We start from the raw sequence: 17,939 nt of genomic DNA, 5'->3' as shown, positions 1-17,939 counted from the left end.
GGAACCACACATGCTGAGATCATCCGTTCACCTACTCTGCATCTCACAAAGACACAGCGATTGGAACTAAAAATAAAAAATGTGTACTCCTCAGACCAAAAGACAGATTTTCACGAGTTTAAAGTCCATTGCTCGTGTTTTTTGGCCCAAGCAATTCTCTTCTTCTTATTGGTGACCTTAAGTAGTTGTTTCTTTGCAGGAATTTGACCATGAATGCCTGATTCACGCAGTCTCCTCTGACCAGTTGATGTTGAGATGTGTCTGTTACTTTAACTCTGTGAAGTGTTTATTTGGGCTACAATTTCTGAGGCTGGTAAATTTAATGAACTCCTCCTCTGCAGCAGAGGTAACTCTGGGTCTTCCTTTCCTGTGGCGGTCCTCATGAGAGCCAGTTTCATCATAGTACTTGATGGTTTTTGCGATTGCACTTGAAGAAACACTCAAAGTTCTTGAAATGTTCTATATTGACTGACCTTCATGTCTTAAAGTATTGATGGACTGTTGTTTCTCTTTGCTTATTTCAGCTGTTCTTGCCAAAATATGGACTTGGTCTTTTACCAAATAGGGCTATCTTCTGTTTACCACCTCTACCTTGTCACAACACAACTAACTGGCTCAAACGTATTAAGAAGGAAAGCAATTCCACACATGAATTTATAAAAAGGCACACCTATTAATTTAAATACATTCCAGGTGACTACCTCATGAAGCTGGTTGAGAGAATGCCAAGGGTGTGCAAAGCTGTCATCAAGGCTGTCACGACTTCCGCCGAAGTTGGCTCCTCTCCTTGTTCTGGCGGCGTTCGGCGATCAACATCACCGGCTTTCTAGCCATCGCCGCTCCATTTTTCATATATCCATTTGTCTTGTCTTGTTTCCATACACACCTGGTTTTCATTTCCCCAATCAATCTACTTGTATTTAACCCTCTGTGTCCAATCATGTTTTGTGCGTAATTGTTTCATGTTATGTCGTGTTAGTTTACGCGCTTTAATTTTATGTTCCGTTTTTTTGAACATTTAACATTAACATTTAAGTCATTTAGCAGACGCTCTTATCCAGAGCGACTTACAAATTGGTGCATTCACCTTATGACATCCAGTGGAACAGTTACTTTACAATAGTGCATCTAAATCTTTTAAGGGGGGTGAGAAGGATTACTTTATCCTATCCTAGGTATTCCTTAAAGAGGTGGGGTTTCAGGTGTCTCCGGAAGGTGGTGATTGACTCCGCTGTCCTGGCGTCGTGAGGGAGTTTGTTCCACCATTGGGGAGCCAGAGCAGCGAACAGTTTTGACTGGGCTGAGCGGGAACTGTACTTCCTCAGTGGTAGGGAGGCGAGCAGGCCAGAGGTGGATGAACGCAGTGCCCTTGTTTGGGTGTAGGGCCTGATCAGAGCCTGGAGGTACTGAGGTGCCGTTCCCCTCACAGCTCCGTAGGCAAGCACCATGGTCTTGTAGCGGATGCGAGCTTCAACTGGAAGCCAGTGGAGAGAGCGGAGGAGCGGGGTGACGTGAGAGAACTTGGGAAGGTTGAACACCAGACGGGCTGCGGCGTTCTGGATGAGTTGTAGGGGTTTAATGGCACAGGCAGGGAGCCCAGCCAACAGCGAGTTGCAGTAATCCAGACGGGAGATGACAAGTGCCTGGATTAGGACCTGCGCCGCTTCCTGTGTGAGGCAGGGTCGTACTCTGCGGATGTTGTAGAGCATAAACCTACAGGAACGAGCCACCGCCTTGATGTTAGTTGAGAACGACAGGGTGTTGTCCAGGATCACGCCAAGGTTCTTAGCGCTATGGGAGGAGGACACAATGGAGTTGTCAACCGTGATGGCGAGATCATGGAACGGGCAGTCCTTCCCCGGGAGGAAGAGCAGCTCCGTCTTGCCGAGGTTCAGCTTGAGGTGGTGATCCGTCATCCACACTGATATGTCTGCCAGACATGCAGAGATGCGATTCACCACCTGGTCATCAGAAGGAGGAAAGGAGAAGATTAATTGTGTGTCGTCTGCATAGCAATGATAGGAGAGACCATGTGAGGTTATGACAGAGCCAAGTGACTTGGTGTATAGCGAGAATAGGAGAGGGCCTAGAACAGAGCCCTGGGGGACACCAGTGGTGAGAGCGCGTGTTGAACGTGTTATGTACTATTTATGTAGTGCTCTCATTTTTTGAACTTTAATAAAAGTGCACCTGTTCATAATACTCTGCTCTCCTGCACCTGACTTTGACTCCAATACACCATTGACAAAGGCAAATGTTATTTAGAAAATAATTTACAAATCTAGTGTCACCTTATTGGGATATACAGTGCAGTCGGAAGGTATTCAGAGCCCTTAACTTTTTCCACATTGTGGAACGTTACAGCCTTATTCTGAAATGGATAAAATAAAAAATTCCCCTCATCAATCTACACACAATACCCCATAATGACAAAGTGGAAAACAGTTTTTGGAAATCTTTGCAAATGTATTAAAAATAAAAACAGAAATATTTACACAAGTATATGCACATGTATGGGGCAGGCTGATGCACTTCCTTTTCCATTTCTTCTTGCATTCTGAAACTTTTTAGGGTTGACAGGGGAAATTTACCACTGACAAATGAATCATTGATCAACAACAGAAGATACTGTGAAACGGCTGGGGGGTGCAACATCAGTGTTTGGTGGTGAGTTAGGAGGAGAAGGGCTTTTCAGTGTGAGCGACTCCCCAGGTCCAACAAGCTCTATCACGTTCTCCTTCTTCGACAGCCAGAAGGCTGGGTAGAGAGGCTCCAGAAAGTCAGCCCTGTATTTGTGAATGAGGGTCATGCCGACAGCATTATCCACCCCATAGAAGGCCAGTAGGCCACAGCTGAATTCCACATAGACCCCAATACGTGTGAACTTCTCCACTTTCAGAGGAGTCTCCACATCACTGTGCCAGGCAGAGAAGCTGCGGCCGTTCCATTGTAGACACCATGAGAAGTCATTGCCGGTAATGCAGCTGTTGTTCTTTGGGCCCTTGCGATCGATGTTCTTGTAGGTGAGTCCGACGTACGTGCCCTCACCGCTCACGTCCACCTCGAAGTAGTGTCGACCAACATAGAAGCTCTCTGTGGCCAGTACCTGGCGCCAGTTCTCAAAGCGCTCCAGGGCATCGGGGTACGGGTGTTGCCAGGGTGTGGTGTTGGTCACCTTCCTGTTTTCCTCAGTCAGACGCAGGAACTTATGGGCCGTGTCTGCGTCAAAACTCACAGGCGCTGCATCTGCACAGCGTGAGAAAGAATAACAACAACATAACAGTAATGAGAAAGAATTGCAAAACAGGATCAACAACTTAGGCAAGGCTAACTTTACACATCCTAAACAACAATACTGCAATAATACATGAGCGTTCAAGTGATTTGAAGGATTGTTTTGCTTCTGTAAGGACCTGAATGGTATAGAAGAGACTTACACTTTAGGAAGTCATCCCGCGTCTTTGGGTCTGGCACAGTCATGTTCTGTTTTGCTGCGATTGTTTCATGGACTGTGGTTTTTATCCCCATCCTGTCTGAAGAGTAGAGAGAGAAAAAAATAACATGTTTTAATGTAAAAAATCACATGGCCAACTTAACTTTTTAACTCCCAGGCATGAATTTTCCATTTGAATGTAGTTATTTTTTCTGCAAGTACAAATATGACATTGTGCATGAAAGAACACATAGTCACTGTAATACTAATCTCCTTCAGGCAACATTTTTTTGTCCTTGATGTCTCAAATGTGTTGACTCACACAGCTCACAGCTGGGCTTCACTCTAGTGACAGACAGTCCAAGATTAGACGCTCTCAACTGTTTTTATCTTTCTGAGACTTCAGTCAACCTGTTGTTATCAGAGCACTACACCTACTGTATGACACACTGTCTGAAGGATTGATCAGGTCTGCAGAGAAGTATGAACACATATGATCTCCCTGGCTATCTGGAGCACAAAGCTGAAGTGTTATTCTTTCTCTTGTCACACTGTCACTTCCTGTTTACTTACTCCTTTCTGTATGACCAGGGTGAGGGATGCCGTGGTGTGTTGACCACAGGAGGTTTGTGGTACCTTAATTTGGGAGAACGTGCTCGTAGTAATGACTGGTGCAGAATCAGTGGAATAGTAGCAAATACATCAAACACACGGTTTCCAGGTTTTTGATGCCATTCCATTCACTCAGTTCTGGACATTATTATGAGCCGTTCTCCCCTCAGCAGCCTCCTGTGGTGCTGACCCTTCCCAGCAAATAAACATAGATCGGGAATTGCTGAGGCTTGCCGCCAGCCGCTATGGCAGTTTTTTCCTTTGCTCGCCAAACGGTGACTGCACTCACCATTTTTGCAGGTCTCTTTGAGTGTCTCTATGTAATTGGACAGCAGCTTCTCACACAGCTCCTGTGTGGAGGTAACAATTACTCGGCTGAAGGAGTTGAGCCGGTCCATAAGGCCGATGTAGAACCCAGGTAGGGTAATGTCAGGGCTGTCCTTCTTCCACTTAGAGTACTCCTGTAAAACACACACACAGCTTCGTTCACTATTTTGGACCTCGTTGGCAAATAACGATGAACTGTCATTAATGTCGCCATGTCCATACTTGTACATCAAGCTGCCTTGCACTACAGAAACAGGAGATAGGTGCATGCCCCTATGGGCCATTCTGGGTTGTCCAAAGCTTACTTATTTACTTAACGTTAATGGCAGCCTTGAAAAAAGAATGTTGAAGCATGGCTTGGGTCCAACTTTAGGTTAGTTCTACCTTAGTCATGCTTCATGATATAGCTAATACGTAAGATAGCAGCGCTTACGCAGCACATACAGTGGGGCAAAAAAGTATTTAGTCAGCCACCAATTGTGCAAGTTCTCCCACTTAAAAAGATGAGAGAGGCCTGTAACTTTCATCATAGGTACACTTCAACTATGACAGACAAAATGAGAAAAAAAATCCAGAAAATCACATTGTAGGATTTTTAATGAATTTATTTGCTAATTATGGTGGAAAATAAGTATTTGGTCAATAACAAAAGTTTCTCAATACTTTGTTATATACCCTTTGTTGGCAATTACAGAGGTCAAACGTTTTCTGTAAGTCTTCACAAGGTTTTCACACACTGTAGCTGGTATTTTGGCCCATTCCTCCATGCAGATCTCCTCTAGAGCAGTGATGTTTTGGGGCTGTTGCTGGGCAACACAGACTTTCAACTACTTCCAAAGATCTTCTATGGGGTTGTGATCTGGAGACTGGCTAGGCCACTCCAGGACCTTGAAATGCTTCTTACGAAGCCACTCCTTCATTGCTCGGGTGGTGTGTTTGGGATCATTGTCATGCTGAAAGACCCAGCCACGTTTCATCTTCAATGCCCTTGCTGATGGAAGGAGGTTTTCACTCAAAATCTAACAATACATGGCCCCATTCATTCTTTCCTTTACACGGATCAGTCGTCCTGGTCCCTTTGCAGAAAAACAGCCCCAAAGCATGATGTTTCCACCCCCATGCTTCACAGTAGGTATGGTGTTCTTTGGATGCAACTCAGAATTCTTTGTACTCCAAACACGACGAGTTGAGTTTTTACCAAAAAGTTATATTGTGGTTTCATCTGACCATATGACATTCTCCTAATCTTCTTCTGGATCATCCAAATGCTCTCTAGCAAACTTCAGATGGGCCTGGACATGTACTGGCTTAAGCAGGGGGACACGTCTGGCACTGCAGGATTTGAGTCCCTGGTGGAGTAGTGTGTTACTGATGGTAGGCTTTGTTACTTTGGTCCCAGCTCTCTGTAGGTCATTCACTAGGTCCCCCGTGTGGTTCTGGGATTTTTGCTCACCGTTCTTGTGATCATTTTGACCCCACGGGGTGAGATCTTGCGTGGAGCCCCAGATCAAGGGAGATTATCAGTGGTCTTGTATGTCTTCCATTTCCTAATAATTGCTCCCACAGTTGATTTCTTCAAGCCAAGCTGCTTACCTATTGCAGATTCAGTCTTCCCAGCCTGGTGCAGGTCTGCAATTTTGTTTCTGGTGTCCTTTGACAGCTCTTTGGTCTTGGCCATAGTGGAGTTTGGAGTGTAACTGTTTGAGGTTGTGGACAGGTGTCTTTTATACTGATAACAAGTTCAAACAGGTGCCATTAATACAGGTAACGAGTGGAGGACAGAGGAGCCTCTTAAAGAAGAAGTTACAGGTTTGTGAGAGCCAGAAATCTTGCTTGTTTGTAGGTGACCAAATACTTGTTTTCCACAATAATTTGCAAATAAATGTATAAAAAATCCTACAATGTGATTTTCTGGATATTTTTTCTGTCATAGTTGAAGTGTACCTATGATGAAAATTACAGGCCTCTCTCATCTTTTTAAGTGGGAGAACTTGCACAATTGGTGGCTGACTAAATACTTTTTTGCCCCACTGTACGACAGTTCAAGTTTGTGAATGACTACTGAGTCATTTGGCATTGTCACCACAACAATCTCAGAATCCACCCCTACCAGAGAAAACCACCTTACCTGTAGGAAGTCCACCTGATAGCAGCGCTGTGGCTTGAGTTAAGGTTCATGAATAACACTGCTGAGTCACAGCACTCCATCACCACAACCTTCTCAGTGTTCATGATTAACCCCCAAAGAGCTCTTGGCCCCTGCAAGTAATTGTATGTGCAGCCACTACTTCAAAGCTAACCACCATGAGAACCATGAATGAGTGAATAACACTACTGACTCCCTTGGCACTACCTCCATGTCAGTCTCCACCATAAACCATCATAAATCACCAGGCCATGTGAGAACCACCTTACTTGTAGGAAGTCCACGTCGTTCTTGTTCTTCGAGAGCTTTTTCAACTGCTCTTGTGTCTTCTTCAGCTCAGTGCACTTCTGCTCCAGGTGTACCTTGATCCCCTCGGTCTGTCTGAGAGCTTGCTTGTCCTCTCCCTCCAGGATCTCTGTCACCTTTAAGTTTAGGTTCAGGTTTAGGTTTATTTGAACATTTGTTTCATGTGAAAAAAACATACATAAAATATGATGTCATACTATATATTTTTAAAAAGTAGGTAAAAATGGATTTAGTTGACCAATTTTTCGAAACATTTACCATGCTGCTGCATCACATAAAGAATGTGTTTTCCTCTCTGTTTCTCTACTATCAGATTATGTTATTTTTTGAAAGAAATGAAGCTTCCAGACATTTACAAACATGTACCTACAATTGCTTACAGCCATGAGAAGTATTGTGAGATTTCTAGACAACTTACAGAGGCAATTATTAGGCCATTATGTCACGCCCTGACCTTAGTGAGCCATTTTATTTCTATTTGGTTAGGTCAGGGCACTGTGATGTGGGGTGAGCATTCTATGTTTTGTTTTCTATGTCTCTTTATTTCTATGTTTTGGCCGGGTATGGTTCTCAATCAGGGACAGCTGTCTATCGTTGTCTCTGATTGGGAATCATACTTAGGTAGCTCTTTTTCACTCCTTTCAGTGTGGGTAGTTAGCCCTGATAAGCTTCACGGTTGTTTTGTTATTTCTTGTTTTTTTTGGTGACATTTTTGGCGGCAGTAGTCACCTTATTAGAAGACATAGCTTGGACTGTAGCCTACAAAAGCATATTCCTGCTCTTCTTTTATTATTTGTATTACTTTTCCCGCCATCTATCAAATGCATTTGGTGTGTCATCATAGTGGTCTCTGACTTCTGGTCAGACTTGCTACGGTGGAACAAACTTAAACTTGCATCACTGAACATAATAAATGGCTCTCTATCCACCAGATGTGTACCTCTCCCATCTCCCATTCTTCTCAATTTTAAAAAAAAAAGCTGTTGCGCACCAAATCCCTGTCTTCCTGAAGACAAATAATGTATACAAAATGCTTGTCTGGTTTTAGACCACATCATAGTACTGAGACTGCACTCGTGAAGGTGGTAAATTACATTGTAATGGCATCAGACCAAGGCTCTGCATCTGTCCTCGTGCTCCTAGACCTTAGTGCTGCTTTGACACCATCGATCATCATATTCTTTTGGAGAGATTAGAAACCCTAATTGGTCTATACCATAGGTTCTTAAACTTTTTCAGCATGTGACCCAAATTAGAAATTCTGTGCTTTCCTGGGACCAAAGTTTAGGAAAATATTCAACTATGTGTAAATATCAGTACATTATATTGCCCTTATGTCTAAAGAAAATGCAATTTAGACAAAAACAAATAACAATGAAATGCCCATAAATATTTGTTTTATTAAAAACACTCTTACATACCTGTCTAGGTTGGTACTGTTGCTGTTAAAATACAATAACTTATTTCATTCTAAACTGGAATAAACAGATTGATCACATCACACAGATGTAGACCAGAAAACACACACATACACAAAGTCCTAACAAGAGGTTTTTGACAATGCAATAGTCACGCCCTGACCATAGTAAGCTGTTTATTCTCTATGTTGGTTGGGGCGTGATAGTGACTATGGTGGGTCATCTAGGTTTTTTGTATGTCTATGTTGGCCTGATATGGTTCCCAATCAGAGACAGCTGTTTATCGTTGTCTCTGATTGGGGATCATATTTAGGTAGCCATTTCCTCATTTGTGTTTGTGGGATCTTGTCTACGGATAGTTCCCTGTGTGCACCAGTAGCTTCACAGTTCGTTTGTGCGTGCGTGCGTGCGTGCGTGCGTGCGTGCGTGCGTGCGTGCGTGCGTGCGTGCGTGCGTGCTTGTTTTGTTGAGTTTCGGTATATAAAAAATATGTGGAACTCTACTCACGCTGTGCCTTGGTCTACTCATTACGATGAGCGTGACAGCAATAATAAGGTCATGTTCAGCATTGACACTGTTTCTGTACTTGAGAACCCTGACTGGATCAGAACATTTACTGCTTTCTCAGTCAGGCAGGAGACCACGTCCTGCTGTAGATGAGCAAACCAGAGCTGTGAGTGTTTGCCTCAAAAAGCATCTTGCTTCAATCAGTTTATTCCAGTTCAGAATAAGAATTATTACTTGTATTTTAACATCAACAGTTCCAACCTAGACTTGTTTTAACAATTTATACAGTAAAATGTACAGTAGGCCTGAATCTTTCACCTTCATCTGTACTGTTTCCTAGTGTTTTATCAGTAGCTAGCTAGCTTGCTTCGGCTAATGTTAGCTATTAGCTGTGTAACTTTACAAGGCCAGGGGATTGTTTGAAAGAGAATCTCACATCTACTACAAGAGATAGTACTCCCTTATTTCTGCTCATCATCGCCTGTTATAAAGTGACAACAATGCTTTGCTAGTTCACTTTTCCACTTTCGAAGCACTGTTTCCTGAAGCATTCTGCCCTGTTCTGAAAGAGCTCCCTGGCTTTAACGTCATGTTGTGGATGTTTGGTCAGGACATGTCGTTTTATTAAAAAATATTTTTGAGACTCATTACTAAGTACTTCCCATACAAAACACATTGTGGGTGCTCCTCGTTATTTCTCAAAGTGTGTTTGAAAGAGAAAGTCATCACTGTATTTGTGTTTCATGACGATTGAGCTCAGTCAGAACTTGTGGCTAGCATGAGTCCATTTCATGACGGTGGGTGATGTCGAGTGGGAATGACAAGTCAGTGGCGCATCGTCTGCTGCTGAACAACAGCACTGCAGCTTGTGGATCGCAGAGTGATCTTCAAGAATAAAGATCTGGGAAAACCACGAAGCACACGGGCATCACCCTCTATCTCTCCCAATCCCGCAGCTACCAAATTGAGCATTAATTAAATAAATATACATTTACGTTGCGACCCATACTTTAAGGAACGCTGGTCTACACGGACAAGTTCTTGCCTGATTTAGTTCTTATCTGTTGGAAAGATATAAGTTAGTCTCTGTGGATGGTTTGTTCTCTGACAAATCAATTGTAAGTTTCGGTGTTTCTCAAGGTTCCGTTTTTGGACCACTATTGTTTTCACTATGTATTCTGCCTCTTGGTGATGTCATTCGGAAAGACAATGTCAACTTTCACTACTATGCGGACGACACACAGCTGTACATTTCAATGAAACATGGTGAAGCCCCAAAATTGCCTACCCTGGAAGCCTGTGTTTCAGACACAAGGAAGTGAATGGCGGCAAATGTTTTACTTTTAAACTTGGACCAAACAGATATGATAGTTCCCAAGAAACAAAGATATCTGCAATTGGATCTGACAATTCATCTTGATGGTTGTACAGCTGTAAAACTGAAGTACCTCGGCGTTACTCTGGACCCTGATCTCTCTTTTGATGAACATATCACAAATATTTCAAGGACAGCTTTTTTCCATCTTCATAATATTGCAAAAATCTAACTTTTTGTCAAAATTATGCAGAAAAGCTAATCCATGCTTTGTCACTTATAGATTAGACTACTGCAATGCTCTACTCTCCGGCTAAACAGATAAAGCACTAAATAAACTTCCGTTAGTACACGGCTGCTAGAATCCTGAATCGAACCAAAAAATGTGATCATATTACACCAGTGCTAGCCTCTCTCCTGTTAAGGCTAGGGCTGATTTCAAGGTTATAATGCTAACCTACAAAGAATTACTTGGGCTTGCTCCTACCTATCTCTCTGACTTAGTCCTGCTGTACATACCTACACGTACGCTACGGTCACAAGATGCAGGCCTCCTTATTGTCCCTAGAATTTCAAAGCAAACAGCTGTAGGCAGGGCTTCCTCCAATAGAGCTCCATTTTTTAGCAAAGATCTGCCTATCCATGTGAGAGACGTAGACTCGGTCTCGACCTTTAAGTCATTACTGAAGACTCATCTCTTCAGTAGGTCCTATGATTGAGTGTAGTCTGGCCCAGGGGTGCAAAGGTTGAACGGCAAGGCATTGGAGCAACAAACTGCCCTTGCTGTCTCTGCCTGGCCGGCTTCCCTTTCTCCACTGGGATTCTCTGCCTCTGACCCTATTACGGGGGTTGAGTCACTGGCTTACTAGTGCTCTTCCATGTCATCCCTAGGAGGGTTGTCACTTGAGTGGGTTGAGTTACATACGTGATCTTCCTGTCCAGTTTTGAGCCCCCTCATGTGGTGGAAGAGATCTAGCTAGTCTCGGACATGCTGTTTTTGACTCTATCTCTGTTCCTCACCTGCTCTCTCGACCTCTGAATGCTCGGCCATGAAAAGCCAACTGGCATTTATTCCTGAGGTAATGACATGATACACCCTGTACAACCACTGTGATTATTATTTGACCCTGCTGGTCGTCAATGAACGTTTGAACATCTTGAAGAACAATCTGGCTTTAAATACCCATGTACTCTTATAATCTCCACCCAGCACAGCCAGAAGAGGACAGACCACCCCTTCGGAGCCTGGTTCCTCTCTAGGTTTCTTCCTAGGTTCCTGCATTTCGAGTTTTTCCTAGCCACCGTACTTCTACATCTGCATTGCTTGCTATTTGGGGTTTTAGGTTGGGTTTCTGTATAGCACTTTGTGACATCTGCTAATGTAAATGGGGCTTTATAAATACATTTAATTCAGAAAACAGTGAAAGTAATCCTAGAAGTAAACGTCTATTTTTCAAAAGTATCTAATCTGAGTGAAATATTTTTGCTGGTATAGGTATGTCTATTGGTATGTTATCCTCCTCCCTTACCCAATATTTTAGTTCTCAATGTTTATGATTTTATTGGCAAAGCAGAATAAAAAAAAATCTAAATATGAGGTAAACTCCCAGCAGAGCCCCAAGTCCAATGGGTATATCCTCTGGCGTGTTAATGTGTTGATGTTCTCTGAATCCATAGCCAGAATGATTTTGCAGTGCATGGTGATGAAACAGGTTTCCTGTTATATTCATCAGAGGTGTAGGAAGGGTTAAGTCTGTGAATCCAAAAAATAGTAATAATACAGACTATTAACAACTTGCACATGGTGGTTTTTGTGGTGAATGTGAATGAAAAAAACTATTTTGATAATGGTTTTCATACACATACCATGTCCGTAATGTAGATGCCTATGGGATATTAATTGAAGAGGTAAGGGAGGAGGATGGTAAATGTGATCTGCATAACATACCAATACCAATTGACATACCTTTGAATGCCTCCTCATAAGTATACCTGCAGACACGGGCACAAAAGTGTGCAGTTCATCTGCACGCAATACAGCTAGCCTCCAACATATTCTTATAGCCTATATATTCTGACCTCTTTGTTGATTGATATCCGTTGAATTGTGTCCATTTTCTGTTTTAGAAAGATTGGCACACACATGAGAAGATAAATGCTATCATCATAAACATGATCAATTTAGATCATACAAGGGACAAACCTTAGCTTAAATTGAGAAGATTTAAAGTGCCTCAGTTAAATGCCTGCATCTGCTGTCCTTTCAAATCGAAATGTTTCAGTTGGGCAGTTACATTCCTGCAAGAACCCCCACCAACTAAGGAGGTTCCTTGATGAACCCCCACCTCCTATGTGGTTCTTTGAAAAACCTTTTGTGGGCCATTTACAGTGTCAAGAACCCTAAGGTTCTTCAAAGAACTTTGAGGATCTTAGTTGAACCCTTGTCGAAACCTACATTTTTACAGCTAGTTTTTTTTTGTAATCCGTTACTCCCCAACCTTGGCTGTGGATGAGATGTGTGATCATTATGAGCACCCTATTGAAAGGCAACACTTTGAAAACCTCCCAGTCAGCCAGTGTGTGACTTTCAATGTTGCATTTCCACATTCTAGCATGGTGCCAGATCTGATTGTGCTGTCTTGCCAACTACCTATGGTCCTTGTCATGGATGGAGTTAGAAAAACAGCACAAACATAACTGGGACCAGGTTACTCAACATCTGCACTTGTGTCTTTCCCTCTCCCTTCCCCTCAGTAGATTCCTGTTCAGGTCTGAACATGCTCTGAAAAGACCCACACCTTTGTTCTAAAGACAGGAACAGCAAAGCCACTCGACCTCTTTGGGTTTAAACCATTTGTAGATGTGTAAATTTGAATTATGTCAAAGACAGGGCCATCGTTCAGTCCAGAATGTCGACACCTTCTCCTGAAGGGAATTCTATTGTCCTATATTGTCTCGTAATTTGGCACAGAGACGCATATCTCACGTCACAAAACATTACTTACAGCTATTCATCTGTTGTGTCTTGTTATGTTGCGAGACAAGTTAGAACCCAAAAAGGGAAACTGAGTCAAATCATGTGTCTCAAATGTTACCAAAATATCTTGTTTTGATGTTCCCTGAGCCAGCATTAAACAGTAACTCAACAAAGATAATTAGATACATCTAGATACATGGCACAAACTGTTGTATAATGTTATTGGTCAGCACTGACAGAAGAGTCTGCCTCCTGTTCAATCCCACCCTTATTCCATTATGTAATTCCTCAAAAGAGGCATTTGCTCAGGATGACACGAAGAACATGAGGAATGAGCTGTTGACGAAGAGGAGCTTTCCCCACTCAGTCATACTTTGAGTTTAGTTCAGAATATGAGCTTATTGCAGCTGCATGTAAATTCTCACAGATTCAGCTAGTAATTGAGTTTTTGCATGACTATTGTCAAATATTGACTTCTTGGATTGTCATACATTCATATGTTTACTTAAGGAATGGCATTTTAACTCACTGTGCAAATAACAGGTGTGAGCTACACTGTAAAGCCCAACGTGCTGTCATTACTCAGAACTTTTGAGGAAAACCATTGCACATACTATGCATTATCTGAGTACAGTTAATTAAAGTGAATTTGTATTTTTACTCAAACAGATAGAGTTACTGTTTTGATTTGAATTTTTGAGTAACGCACCCACTTGCAGGTAGGGTTGCAAAATTCCCAGGTTTTCCAGAAATCCTGGTTGGAAATTTGATGGAAAAGGAAGCAGAAAATATTGGAATTTTGTGAAAGTCACAGGGATTTTGCAACCCTACTTCCATGCCTGATGTGGCCTGAGGTATGAACTGGGGTACAATTATGCACTTATAACTAAAGGGTACCACTACAGTGACGACCAACCAGTGCTCCCTCACATTGGCTAACCGGACTATCTTCATTGTGTCCCGCCACCCACCACCCGCTCGCTGTTCATCATATATTGTATGCATAGTCACTTTAACCATATCTACATGTACATACTACCTCAATCAGCCTGACTCACCGGTGTCTGTATGTAGCCTCGCTACTATATATAGCCTGTCGTTTCACTGTTACATTTCTTTACCTACCTATTTATTGTTCACCTAATACCTTTTTTGCACTATTGGTTAGAGCCTGTAAGTAAGCATTTCACTGTAAGGTCTACACCTGTTGTATTCGGCGCAAGTGACAAATAAACTTTGATTTGAAGTGTTTGTACCCCTTTAGGAACAAATCTAAACCTTTTTGCCTGAGTGTAATATAATGGCCTGAAATACATGGTTTACAGGCCACATCAGGCATGCAAGTCACATTATGCTAGCTTGCAAGGTGATGTGTAATTCCTATTTGAATCCAGCTTTTGTGGTGAAATTGTCTGTGGCATGTAAACCAGGAGATTCAGGCTGCAGTATTAGGGCAAAACTAGGCCCTCAAAATAAGGCAATATGAAATATGTATCCTATTGACTTAAATATATACATTTTAATGATAATATATATTTGCTTCGGATCTCACTTGGTGAAGGCTATAGGACTAAAACATGTATGACTGCAACAACCATGTCTCTGTCATTAATCAATACAGCCATGGGTAGTAACTCTACAATCCACTCGAAAGGCAAGTCAACCTGGGAAATATACAATTAAGGCTTTACACTAAGCAATGTGTTAATTTAACACTGAAAAGTGTAGACCCGTATAGACATTGGAACAGTTACATTTAACACTCTCAGTGTTGATTTAACACGGGATAATTTGCTGTGTTGTACCAGCAGGGGTTGAAGCTCTCTCTGTGACCGAATGCACTAAGAATGTCAGTCAATATATTATTTTGGTCAGATTTTCCATTCTGTTTTCTTGATTTGCTGTCTCCGTGTGGTGTTTTTGTTTGAGTGCTAAACTGTATATGTTAGTCCAGAGTTTCCAGAATGTACTACTGTACTGTGAAACTTGGACAATAATCACACAGTGATATAGGACAACCTTTTTTATATGGGAATATCCCTGTAATTGAATTAAAAGTAATCCTGTCTTTGCAGTCGATATGAAAAGTCAACTTTATTTAAAAAAGCAGTGTGTCCTTACAGTGACTATAGACTGAGACCAAAACAACATAGTGGGGCTCCATCATTCTCCATGTCCTGGCTGACAGAAGTGCTAACATGACCTACAACCAGTCAGACCCTACTATATATAGCCTAGCTGTTGTCAAATGTGTGAAGGCTCTAGTTGATACAAGTTCATTATTACTTTAAATAAGAGCAGCTGCCTTTGATGCAAGCCAAATTCATTATGGCATAAGACTTGGGTAAGAACATGTGGACTGATGAAGGACATCTTCTTTATATACTTTTTATGGACAAATTATGAATTTTGCCATATTATCATTAAGGATACTAATAAATCAAATTCAAATCAAATTTATTTATATAGCCCTTCGTACATCAGCTGATATCTCAAAGTGCTGTACAGAAACCCAGCCTAAAACCCCAAACAGCAAACAATGCAGGTGTAAAAGCACGGTGGCTAGGAAAAACTCCCTAGAAAGGCCAAAACCTAGGAAGAAACCTAGAGAGGAACCGGGCTATGTGGGGTGGCCAGTCCTCTTCTGGCTGTGCCGGGTAGAGATTATAACAGAACATGACCAAGATGTTCAAATGTTCATAAATGACCAGCATGGTCGAATAATAATAAGGCAGAACAGTTGAAACTGGAGCAGCAGCACAGTCAGGTGGACTGGGGACAGCAAGGAGCCTTCATGTCAGGTAGTCCTGGGGCACGGTCCTAGGGCTCAGGTCAGTTGAAACTGGAGCAGGAGCATGGCCAGGTGGACTGGGGACAGCAAGGAGTCCTCATGTCAGGTAGTCCTGGGACATGGTCCTAGGGCTCAGGTCCTCCGAGAGAGAGAAAGAAAGAGAGAAGGAGAGAATTAGAGAACGCACACTTAGATTCACACAGGACACCGAATAGGACAGGAGAAGTACTCCAGATATAACAAACTGACCCTAGCCCCCGACACATAAACTACTGCAGCATAAATACTGGAGGCTAAGACAGGAGGGGTCAGGAGACACTGTGGCCCCATCCGAGGACACCCCGGACAGGGCCAAACAGGAAGGATATAACCCCACCCACTTTGCCAAAGCACATCCCCCACACCACTAGAGGGATATCTTCAACCACCAACTATACAAGCTCAGTGCAGGCTACCATGGCAATAGCCAATGTATTACAACACGTGCTCATGCTGGTGAAATGTTCCTGGATGTTTTAGACTTCCACACCTGTTGTAAAGCTTTGGATGAGTTTGTGAACAAAACATCCTGTTTAGAGAGAAGTGAGTTTTTATTCCACTCTAAACTGAGAATAAGAGAGGGTGAAAGATTGCATGCAGAAGAGAAAGTGCAATACCTCTATGGTTCTGCGCGCCTCTAACACAGGAACAGTGTTATGTCCCCTATGGTCTTCTGTCACACAGTCCGGACAGACACACACAGCATCAGAACAGCAGAACAGCTCCAGGGACCATTTGTGAATCTCACAGGTCCGTCTCTCGATGTCCCTCAGCGGCTCCACCAGACGGTGTTTCTGGAACTTGGGGTTCTCCAAGTGGGGCCTGAGGTGGGCCTCGCAGTAGGACACAAGGCAGGTGTGGCACGACTTTAGGGCCATGCACGGGCTTGTCTCCATACATGAGTCACACACAACATCATCGAGTCCCAACGACTCTACTTTCACCTCTTCCTTGACCTCTTCTTCGTTTGCCTTGTCTTCTCCCTTTGCGTTCTCTTTTTTGCTTTCTCCTCCTTTGTTTTCTTGTTCACCCCATCCTCATTCACTTCCTCTGCAGGCTGTGGAGGGTCACTCTCTTTCATTTTCTCTTCCTCTGTTTTTTTAGGGTCCTCTGCTTCCTTCAGGTCTTCCTTTATCATTGTTTCCTCTGCGGTCTTTGAATCCTGGGCTTCTATGTCCTTTTCATATTTTTCTTTGGTTTTGATCACCGGTGGAGACTCAGCCACCATTCCATTCAACGTTCCATTCTGTTCCACAGGTGCAGTTTCAGGCTTGCCAGAGCTCTGTAGACACTCAGGACAGCCTTTACCTTTCTTCCCCAAGCAGGAGGCACAGACTGAGTGGCCACAGGTAGTGAGGTAATCCTTATTGAGAGCACTGGAACACACAGTGCAGCAGAGTTTCTGGTCTGGTTTGGATTTTGACTTGTTTTCTGTGTCTGCCATGTCTCTCTCTACAGTTTCCTCTGCTCTCTTACTCTCTTGAGACGAACTTCCTCAGCCGCTCCTGTTCTGCATCTGCCTCTAGCTAACCCGAGTCAGTTTCTTCCTGGATCCCTCTGGAGTCTCCCAAGCCACACCTCAACTATGTGAATTCTATAGTAAGTAGGGTAGTATTCTATAGTAAACTGATGTATTTTTTTCATGTGGGAGCCCTCCCCTTTTACTTCCTTGTGTGTCAGATCACAGAGAAAAAGAAGCAACATGGGTGGAACTCATGTTACAGATCGTACACAGAGGTGTAGTACTGCTCTCATCTGTGTGTAATTGTTTTAATGCTGGAGTTGATCATGACTTGATAATTGACGATAACACTATCAGATGATTATACAAAGGTGTCTCAAGCCTTTAATTATTCATTGATTCCCCATATTTTCTGAAAACTAGGGTATCCTACAAGAGGAATAGGCTTGTCCTTCATATTTCCAAGCGGTTGGTCAATTTCAAAATTCTGAAATGCAGGGAAGTTCAATTCAAAGGCAAGTATTGATTGAATCTTTGAGATTTACGAGGCCAGGGCCCATATCCACAAAGTATCTCAGAGTAGAAAAATTGGTCGTAAGTGCTGAG

General features: G+C 42.7%; 1 protein-coding gene across 1 annotated transcript; it reads right to left on the bottom strand.

The window, feature by feature from the left end:
- Positions 1 to 1,773: 1,773 nt before the first annotated feature.
- LOC118361485 (tripartite motif-containing protein 16-like protein) lies at positions 1,774 to 16,767 on the bottom strand. Its single transcript, XM_035741464.2, has 5 exons — positions 16,489 to 16,767; positions 6,788 to 6,940; positions 4,335 to 4,506; positions 3,438 to 3,533; positions 1,774 to 3,246 (listed from the first exon to the last, which is right to left on the bottom strand). The coding sequence occupies exons 1-5, from the start codon at positions 16,765 to 16,767 to the stop codon at positions 2,606 to 2,608; spliced, it is 1,341 nt and encodes a 446-aa protein (XP_035597357.1). The 3' UTR covers positions 1,774 to 2,605.
- Between the last annotated feature and the right edge of the window lie 1,172 nt (positions 16,768 to 17,939).

Source organism: Oncorhynchus keta, chromosome 2, assembly GCF_023373465.1.
Source record: "Oncorhynchus keta strain PuntledgeMale-10-30-2019 chromosome 2, Oket_V2, whole genome shotgun sequence".
In the NCBI taxonomy this organism is placed as follows: Eukaryota; Metazoa; Chordata; class Actinopteri; order Salmoniformes; family Salmonidae; genus Oncorhynchus; species Oncorhynchus keta.
The sequence above is the reverse complement of the archived record's forward strand: the minus strand, read 5'-3'. Positions and strand labels throughout refer to the sequence as shown.

What these genes read in the sequence shown, in the direction of transcription:
- LOC118361485 (XM_035741464.2), bottom strand. Translation starts at nt 16,767, where the DNA reads ATGGAGACAAGCCCGTGCATGGCCCTAAAGTCGTGCCACACCTGCCTT. An exon ending in ACGACGTGGACTTCCTACAA is followed by an intron (nt 4,507 to 6,787) that starts GTAAGGTGGTTC and finishes TGTGTTTTACAG; the next exon opens with GAGTACTCTAAGTGGAAGAA. An exon ending in CAAAGAGACCTGCAAAAATG is followed by an intron (nt 3,534 to 4,334) that starts GTGAGTGCAGTC and finishes TCTACTCTTCAG; the next exon opens with ACAGGATGGGGATAAAAACC.